Source organism: Crocodylus porosus, unplaced genomic scaffold, assembly GCF_001723895.1.
Source record: "Crocodylus porosus isolate Cpor-Errol unplaced genomic scaffold, CroPor_comp1, whole genome shotgun sequence".
NCBI classification, from domain to species: domain Eukaryota; kingdom Metazoa; phylum Chordata; order Crocodylia; family Crocodylidae; genus Crocodylus; species Crocodylus porosus.
This window is the reverse complement of record NW_017728940.1, coordinates 149,379-158,876: the sequence shown is the minus strand read 5'-3', so window position 1 is coordinate 158,876 and position 9,498 is coordinate 149,379. Positions and strand designations below refer to the sequence as shown.

The 9,498-nt window shown below is 46.7% G+C and overlaps 1 protein-coding gene and 1 long non-coding RNA gene across 3 annotated transcripts in view; one reads left to right on the top strand and one right to left on the bottom strand.

Moving 5' to 3' along the window:
- The window catches only part of MRPS15 (mitochondrial ribosomal protein S15), a 10,514-nt gene extending 7,383 nt beyond the window's left edge, over positions 1 to 3,131 (top strand). For both annotated transcript variants that reach the window (XM_019547896.1, XM_019547895.1), the window contains 3 exons: positions 632 to 690; positions 1,964 to 2,155; positions 2,916 to 3,131. In XM_019547896.1, coding sequence (XP_019403441.1) covers positions 632 to 690; positions 1,964 to 2,155; positions 2,916 to 3,044 — 380 coding nt within the window. In that variant the 3' untranslated portion in view covers positions 3,045 to 3,131. The remainder of the gene's footprint in view (positions 1 to 631; positions 691 to 1,963; positions 2,156 to 2,915) is intronic.
- A 2,741-nt stretch (positions 3,132 to 5,872) lies between these two features.
- Positions 5,873 to 6,945, bottom strand: LOC109318568. The gene is made up of 2 exons (XR_002103280.1): positions 6,564 to 6,945; positions 5,873 to 6,458 (listed from the first exon to the last, which is right to left on the bottom strand). It is a non-coding gene; the product is annotated as an uncharacterized LOC109318568 (long non-coding RNA).
- Positions 6,946 to 9,498: the final 2,553 nt, after the last annotated feature.

The window sequence follows — 9,498 nt, the reverse complement described above, 5'->3', positions numbered from 1 at the left end:
TGTACTTGAAAAAGGACTTTTTGTTGTCCTTAATCCTGGATGCTAGCCTGAGCTCCATCCCCGCCTTGGCCTTCCTAATACCCCTCCTACACTCACAGGCTGAGGAGGAGTACTCCTCCTTGGACATAGCTCCTCCCTTCCACTGGTTGTACACCCCTTTTTTTAGTGTTGCATCTGGCTGGATAGGTAGATGCCGTCAGTCCTTAGGGCTGGCAGTCTGGCATCTTTCCCCAGCGCTGACAAGTCCTACAGAAGTGAATGTGGCCATAAATCATTACAGCTAGAGCAGAGCAGGGCCCGTCCTTTCCCAGTAAAATGTAAACTGTGTAGAATTAACTTGAGGCCATTGATACTTAGGTGAGGCAGGAGAAGCCTTTTGGGTGTCAGCACAAGCTCTTGGTTGTTAAAAGACATTTCAGTAGGCAGCAGGAGCATTGGCAGCGACTGTTTTAAGGTGCTATTTGGGTTTATGCTGTTTAATTTTGCAGTGTTTGGCTCCATGTAAAAATCTGTGTAGCCAATATGCATAGCATGGGCCCGAGGTTCTGAAGTGACACTAGTGTCCAAACGGTGACGTTCAGTGGCAGACAGTGCATTGTAATGCTTAGGTGGTCTCGTTTGACTTTTACAGTTGCATATCTGACGGCCAAGATCCGCAGTTACCAGGAACATCTCCAGAAACACCCCAAGGTAATCTCTCATGGTGTTTTATCTATAACAGAGGTTTTCAACCTTCTTTAACAAGTGTACCCTTTCTGGTGGCAACAGCCAGACGTATGGGAGGAGGGTGGGGGTCTTGCACGTGGCCACTGCCTCACCCTGTGCCACTGCTGTGCCCCACTTTCCCAGTCTCACACTATCCTTCAGCAGCCTGCAGAGCCACCAGCTGGGCGGTGCCTGTGTGGCCCTCAGAGGGGCACTGCTGCCCTCATCTCCCCCAGCCCTGTTCCTGTGAGGCAGCGGTGCTGGGTGGTGGATGACAGCGTGGGATGGTGGGCGGCAGCAGTGGCTGCTATGTGCGAGCCCCCCCACCCCATGTCCATCCACAGATGGGCGCTGCTGCCCCTCCTGCCCCCCCCCGATCCGTCCCTGCCTACGTGTACGTACCCCCTATTGCCTTTCCAAGTTCCCCAGTTGACACCCCCGATCTACAGGGTAGAGACTGGAAGGCCACCTTTACTCAGAATGAAAGTATTTGAACTGAGTTGAGGGATTGTGATTCAGTCTTAAATGTCTGTAGAACCTTCTCCCTTCCAAAGCAAGGAAATGGGTTTTGAGGGTGGGGATTAGTGCTGATACCTCTGAGCTTTCCTGTGCCATCTTGGGGGCTCTGAGTTATGGTTCAGTTTTCAAAGACTGATATTTGTCCAGACCTATTGCTGGAGCAGGCGTAGCCAGTGACCAGAAGCTTTTGAGCGAACAGCAAAACTCAATCAGGTTCCGGGCACAGACAGGCCTCTCCTCTGTGCTGTTTAATGTTCCAACCTCTCTTCTAGTCTGACCCAGCAAATCTCCCTACAGCATAGCTGGATTACAAACTCCTGTGCAAGCAAACTAACCATCAGACACAGGTCACACCAATTTCCAGCTTATGCTCTATAAAACAAACAGAAACTTTCCTCTGGGGTGTTTAGAAAGGCATGGTTCAGTAGAAGCAGAGTTTCTAGCCAAGAACCCTTCCCTGTTGTCTCTACCATCTGGCCATAGCAGCCCTTGTTTACATAGGGGAACCTGAAAAGGAGCAGGAAATGAAAAATGCACAAACCAAGGTGCAAACTGACCCCCTAGCAGGAAGCAGTGCAGAAATCAGTTTGAATGACAGGTAAATTAGACTTCCTTGTGACAACCTATAATAAAAAAAAAAAAGTGCTTGAACCTATTGCTCCTACTCTGGACTGCTGTGAAGTTTAGCAGAGTGGGATTCTAATCTGACTGTAGCTAACCCATGTCAAACACTTCACAGGATGCACGGAATCGGCGCATGATGCTGATGGCCATAGACCAGCGGAAGAAGATACTCAAATACCTGCGTCGCACCCGCTATGATGTCTTTGAGAACACGTGCAAGCAGCTGGACATTGAGTACACGTTCCCACCACCCTATTGCAGGAAAGTGACCAAGTTGTGGCTGGTGAAGAAGGCTTTCTGTCTCCAGGTACAAAGTAGAGGTTTTGAAGGCAGCCTGCCTGGGGGGGCATGTGCACCTAGAGAGGGGAAGAGCTCCTGCCTGATGGCATAGTAGTACAGATGCTATATTTAGGTTTGGAGGAGAGGCTGTGGCTCTGTCCTGTTACAGATCTGGCAAAGTGGAACCCAGGTGCTTGGCAAGATTCAGTCCCTTGCGTGTAGCAAAGACTAGGGTTTATGACGTATAGCTGGGTGGAGGCTCCACTGTGGAGGTGCTTCGGTCATTTGCCATGGGCTTTATTTCAGAAGGCACCCCTTCTCTGATCAGCTGCACAGGAGCGCTGACATGCTTCAGTAGCTTATGAGGTGTGGTACCTTCTGAAGTAGATGAGATCCAGGGTAAGGGAACAGTTTGAATTTATCGGTGTTATCCAGGGTTTCCTGATCTTCCCTGGAATAAGTCAAAGCAGAAAGGAAAACCAGCTTTACACAGCCATGAACTGAAAAGTAAGCACTGAACCATCAACCCAGCAGAACCAGGCTGGGAGGACAGAAGCGTGAAACTGAGTGCACACATGAGTGCTCTCTGTATATAGGCATTAGAAGAGAGTATGTCAGGCTGTGTTTTTGTCACTGGGAGAAATGGTGACCATTGTAAACCTTGACATTAGGGAAGAAGTTTTCATTCCTGTAACCTGAAAGTATGATGCTCCCAGTGGGTCAGCTTTGACCAGGGATATGTAACCTTGTCTCTTTCCTTCTGTCACCTGACCATGCTGCTTTTGCAGGTTTTTAAAGAGGTGCAGAAGCTGAAAGCACCAGAGAGACTGAAGAAGAGACGAGAGTGGCAAGAACAAGCAAGGGCTGCATGGGCTGCCAGGGAGCAAGCGCAGCAGAGGGAGGGGACCCCGGTGTAGCCAGCACTCTGACCTGGCCTTGTGTTCTGTGGCTGTGTGTGAAAAGTGACTGTTCTCTCCAAAAACAATAAAGTATTTTAAAACCTTTAAAGTCTTTCTTAGTGTGTGCTCTGTACTGTGTATGAATGGCCAGAAAATTGTTCCTTGATTTCACCTACTGGCTTAGCAAAACTCAAAGGATTTGACAGGTCTCATAGTTCATAGGGCCGGAAGGGACCTGAGCAGATCATCAAGTCCGACTCCCTGCCATGGCAGGAAAGAGTACTGGGGTCAAACGACCCCGGCAAGGTGTTCATCTAGCCTCCTCTTAAAAACCCCTAGGGTAGGAGTCAGCACCACTTCTCTGGGAAGCTGGTTCCAGATCCTAGCCGCCCTGACCGTGAAGTAGCACCTCCTGATATCTAACCTAAATCTACCCTCTGCCAGCTTGTGACCGTTATTTCTAGTCACTCCTGGTAGTGCTCCTGCTGCAGCCTGATGAGTGCTGCATAGAGGGGGAGGGTCACCTCCCTGGACCTGCTCGAGATGCATCTGTGGATGCATGACAAGGTACAGTTGGCCCTCCTGACTGCATCCCCACACTGTCGGCCCATGTTCATGTGACGGGCAGAGGAGGGTGACGTGCTTGCTTTGTCAGCATGTTAGCATGTTAGCTCTGACCCCAAATACTGTCACGTCATCAGTACCTGCAAAATATGTTGTGGAAGAAATTTGTGAGGTCGTTAGGTCAACAATACGTGAATCAGCAATTCCAATCAAATGCAAAGCTATACATGTAACTTCAGTTTTAAGTAATACTTTTCCTGGGAATTTGATTATTCAACATCACTTTTCAAAACTTGGCAATTTTTAGCTCTCTTCCCAAATCCTTTAATACTAATGGGCAACTAAATAGATTTGCTGATCTATTTTACAAAAGGAAAATATCTGAATACTGACGTCAACAATAAATGCACATTTAAAAAAAAAAATAATCCTGACCCAGTTCATGGGTGTGCATTGTGATGAAATATCCATTTCTGTAAAACGAACATTGGGAGTGGTGAAATGAAGTGTCCTTAATTATGAATTCCTTTCTTCTTAGGCGCTTGGGAAGCATTGCATCCGTTACAACACCCATGTCACTGCTGTTACGGAACACGCAAGATCACATGCCAGCAATGTGGCATGTGACCACAAGTGACCATTTGGGAAGTATTTTTAACCTAGCTGGTAATGATGGGCCTGGGCCTAACAGCTTTTGCAGCTCAAAGCACTGCTATTTAGAAGCATTTTGGTGTTAACAGCTGCTTTTTGTTTTTCTCTGCAGAAAGAATGTGCAAGGGCATGGTGAAATGAGGAAATCATTGGAAACGTGTAAAACAGTGATGAAGGATGGAGGGTGTCAGCAAGATGGCTGCACAGAACGCAGGGCATCAGCCAGAAGAAAGTGAAACTACGTTTCTAGGCAGCTTGGGAAGCAGTTTCAGGCAAACCCAAAAGAATTCAGGGGCAAGACTGCAGCTCGGGGTAAGACACAGGCTCACCAGGAACCAAACAGCTACGTGCATGCTAGAAGCATGTCCAGTCTCCATCTCCCACTAAATGCAACAAGAGGGCATCAATCAGCAAGGCCGTATCACTGCACACCGATGTCAAGGGGGATGCTGCTGGGAAATAAGCAATTAACATTTGTTTCCACTTTCTAAAAGATCCTTGAGGTTTTTGCTCCGTTGGCTTGTGACATTTCCGTACTCCTATCATCACTCCCTTAAAATCAAGTTCCTCTTTCTAAAACCTTAAATACGCATACTTTCAGCTTTGTAGGAGACTGAGAACACTGTTGAGGTGAGTGAATCTATTTTTTTTTACTTCCTTACATACCTATGTTGCCCACAACATTATTCTTTTAGAGGAATAACACCTTCAAGCGTAAATTGGATGCTTATCTTGCTGGGATCCTATGACCCCAGCTGACTTCCTGCCCTTCGGGCAGAGGGCTGGACTCTGATCTTCTGAGGTCCCTTCCAGCCCTATGTCTATGAAATCTATGAATAATTTTATAACAGTCCTCAGCTCAATAAATATTTTGTGTATTAATTTATGGTGCACCAGCACTGTTAAAGCTGCTGCTAGAAAATTGCTTTTGATCTGCAGAAGGAAAGCTGTACCAAGGGTTAGGTGAACACATCTCTTCCCATTATGAATAGTCTGAACAGCTTGATGACTGACACTAGAAAGAAGGCTGAAAATATTTTACTTTCTTGATTTAGTTTGTTTAACAAAAAAAAAAATCCCAGTTCAGTAATTGGAGAAACTGTCTAGGATTATCTCCTGTAAAAGGCACTGGGATATCTCTAGAAGACAGAAGTTTGGGTTGGTTATTTATTTATTTGTTCGCTTGTTTTATTTATTTGTGTTTTCAAATGTTTAACTTCATTTTTAATCTTAACCAGTTACATGTAACATACCATATGTGTTTAATTGGTAGGTAAGTGACAGCTGCTGTACCTAGTTGACCAACCTTGCAGGTTCACTAATCCAGACTGCACAAACTCAAAGGTCACTAACATTCTTTTCTCTGCCTTGCTCCATTTGTATACTAGAGGCTGATGTTTAAGAACAGGCTTTTAATGTGGTTTCTATTGACAAGCATTTAAATGGTAATTATAGCATTGATTTTGATCTTATTTTGCCTGTGTACTGTTTTGTTGTTTCTGTGGGGGAAAAAGAAAGATTAACTCTCCTTGGCTGGTAACCATTAAACTCTCATATGTTTGCAACTAAAGAGAACATTTGAAACCAATTTTTGTACCTTCTGCTGTATACATTTAATTAAGCAACTATAACTTAATTTGCATTTATTCAGATTCATAATTTTCATATTCTGATACAAGTGGTGAAGCATTTCTTGACTTATTTTTTCATTTGATCTTTGCCTAGCTGTATTTGGATGGCAACTGGCATTCAATTAAAATGCACAATAATAATATTCAGTTTGTTTTCTTTATTTAAAACATTATCATGAAAATGTCTGCAAATGAAAAAAAAAAAAGGAAAGATGTGAAAACAACCTGTTTTGCATTTAAAATTACTATGTGAATAAATAACATCTGTAGTCAATTAATTGAATCAGTTACTATGCTGTGCTGAATATAAGTCAATGTTAAATATAAATTTGACCCTGCATTTTCAGGTTCAGCATTAGGATAAACTTTTCCCTCAATGTAATTCCATAACTACAGATAAAGACCTTGAACTGCTATTGCGCTTACAAAATTCTGAAGGCGAATCAACCAACCAAAGGGAAAGAACCCAAAGGGTTAAATGCACTAAAATAAAAACTACACGAAAAAAAACTGATTGGTATTTGTATTGCCTGCACAAAAATACTGCAAGGGTCAAGACATTAACTACACACCATGTAGTTACAGACTGACCCACTGCCACTACCTGGCTGTACTCATTTGAGTCCAGTCTTTTCTCCCACCCAGGCAGGGGGTCGGACTTGAAGATCTACAAGGTCCCTTCCGACCCTACTTCTATTATTCTATGACCCTGTAAGCCAAACAGAAATCTTTTGTTTGTTGGTGTGGGAGTAGTTTAGACTTAAAACAGTACTGCATTTCTTGTCACCACGTGCTTCAGGATGTTATACCCAAGCTCTCTCACACACCTACCATCTAGTCAGCGATCAGAAAATGAGTTCTCTCCTTCCTCAACTCTGTCTGGTTCTCAGCTCTGAATGAGCCAGTCATTGAGAGAACCAAGTTGAACAAACAAACACAAGTTAGGGCAAGGTAACTCCTTGGATACTAACAGAACAAACTTCTTTTTGCACCTACAGAAGAAGCTATTCCTGTCAAAAGCTGGCTTAGTAAGTAGTCTCCTGCTGGAACAAGAGTTTATCAGTGATCTCCAGGTCAGTGGTTGGACTTAGAATTTTGGGGCAATTGGGTACTGCTTTTTCTGTTGCTGTTTTTGTTTTATATTTGGCTTGAATATTTTGAACAGGTTATAGTAACTTTAGATCTGAATGTAGTTTCCATCATTTCTAACTTAATGTATCCTTTAAAAAATGCTTTCTATTCACCTTGGCTAGTATGCACCAACCTTTCATCTGAAGCAGAGAATTGAGTAGCTTGGCTTTTACTTGCACCTTTGACTCTTTTTTTTCTTTGTGACCTGCTGATGCATCTTGACTTTGTTTGCAGCAGTTGCACTCAGCAGCTAGAGCACTCTTCTGAACCATGTCCCAACCTGCAGTCACTCAACAGCCAGGCTCAGTCGCTTCCTCCATCATGTCCCCGACGGGCGACTGGAGCACTGGGAGAGATGACTGCTTTGCAGACTGTGGCATCTGTAAGTACTGTGCTCACTGCAGTTGCATTTTTTTTTTCCTGAGGCAAGAGGCAGGGTCTCCCGTGTCAAGTCAGGGGCCACCAGCTGCTAAAGTTCCCCAACCCTCAGGTGGGGCTCTGCTGTGGGATACAGCAAAATGGAAGGCATCAGGATGTTCCTGAAAACTAAGGAAGCTGAACAACAGGTGAAGAGCCAAGTATACTGCTCAGAAGAGGGAATGGTGTACCCATTCTGATGACAGTAAAGTGACTACTTCCTTTTGGAAGAGCAGAGGTTCCCAAGCTATAGGTCATGGGTGCTGGTGGTGGCTGGAGGGCTGGCTAGTTGCACATCCCTACCTTTTTCTAACCACTTTGTTGCACTAAAACTAGTTAAAACACTCCAGTTTCCACAAAGACCTGCAATGACAATGAACAAGAGAAGAGCTGGCCCATGGGACTGCAAGTGGAAGGGGAGAGGGTATCCAGGGGATGTGAAATACAGTCATTATGAAAGACCCTGAGAGAGTGCTTTTTCCTTCTTTGTGTTGGGCTTTTGAATCCATTTCACAGCCCTGTGGAACCTCTACTTTATAAACTGGTTTACTCCACAGCAGCAGAGCGGAGCAGTGCCTCATCTGCTGCACCCTTCTGTTCACCCTCTTGTTTTGAAGGCTGGCTGGGGCTCCTCTGCCCAACACTGCTGGCATGTTACGTGTCCAAAAAATACGGAGAGAACTGCTTCCTTCCCTGCCTTTTTGGAGGCATGACAGCCCTGAGAACTCACATGCGCCTCTCTTACGGCATCCAGGTAATGCTGCAGCTGGAAAGGTTTCCCTTCTCAAGGTATCCTGCCTGTTAGGGAAGGGATTAACAGTCGGGGGTAGGGGGAATCTGGCTCCTGGAGCAGCCAGGATCTGCTTAGATTGTGAAATGCAGGGACAACTTCACAGGTCTGAATGAACCGTGGATAAACTTTGCTCAGAGCAGCCCTGGCTGAGAATAAGAATGAACATGTTTTTTAGACTGAGTCACAGCACAAGTCCCTAGTTTTATACCCTAGCGTGATGGGCCAAGGCCAGGCGTGCCAGAAGAAGACTACACTGTCATGCCACTTGGTGGTTATGTAGCACTGGTGTCCCCCCCCCCCCAAAAGTTCTCACACCTTGGTTCTTGCTTCAAAGTGATCTTTTTTTTTTTTTTTTTTTTTTTTTTCTTTGCTTGCTGAATCTATCACTGTCACATAATCCAGAGCCAGGCTCGCAGGCAGGGACGGCTGTGGCCTCCAGGCCCTGACTAACCCTGCCAGGTCGCACCTTGCCTTTGGCCACAGCCAGAAAAGACGCATTCTAACGTCCCGGCTGGGAAACGCTCCCAGACTCAAAGCCGTGTCTGGCTCAAGCTTTGCTGGAAAGTACTGCGTTGCACCAAGTGGCACAGCCAGGTGCTGGATGAAAGCTGTTGCTCCATTAGGGAGGCAGGCAGGTGCTATCGATGTGGGACATGGGGTAGGTGCCAGGCTGCGCCCTCCCCAATTCCCTGCCTGCGTTTGCAACACGGCCCAGTTAGCCAAGGCCACTGTGGTGCAACCACGGAAATAACCGATTCCCAGTGCAGGCGGTGGTGGTCGCTCTGTCAACACGGCCGTTTCCGTTGCGCCAGAAACCGTTACGTTACAAAACGCAGCGCCAGGTGGGGGCGGCAGGGCTGGGCACGCGGAGCCCCTGCCTGGCTAGCTGCGGGCACGGGGCGGGGGACGCGCGTCAGTCCGGGCTAGCGGCCGCGCCCCACCCACAGCCGTGCTCTGTCCGCAGGGCACCGTGTGCAGCGACGGCCTGGCCATGTGTTTCTGCGGCCCGTGCGAACTGTGCCGCATGGCCCGCGAGATGGACCGCCATGGGCAGCTCTGAGGTACCATACAACACCCTGGGGGGGAAAGGGGGAGGCTCGGGGTCACAGTCCTGCGCATACGTAGTGCAGACGGGTCACGGTCTTGCGCATGCGCATACGCCCTCCCAAGTTCTAATTCTTGCCGCGCTTCTCTTGCAGGCCCGGAGCAAGCTGCGCAGACGCCGAAGAAAGGGGGAGGGGCACTCAACAGAGCGGCGCATGCGCAATAAAGCTGTTGCCTAGAC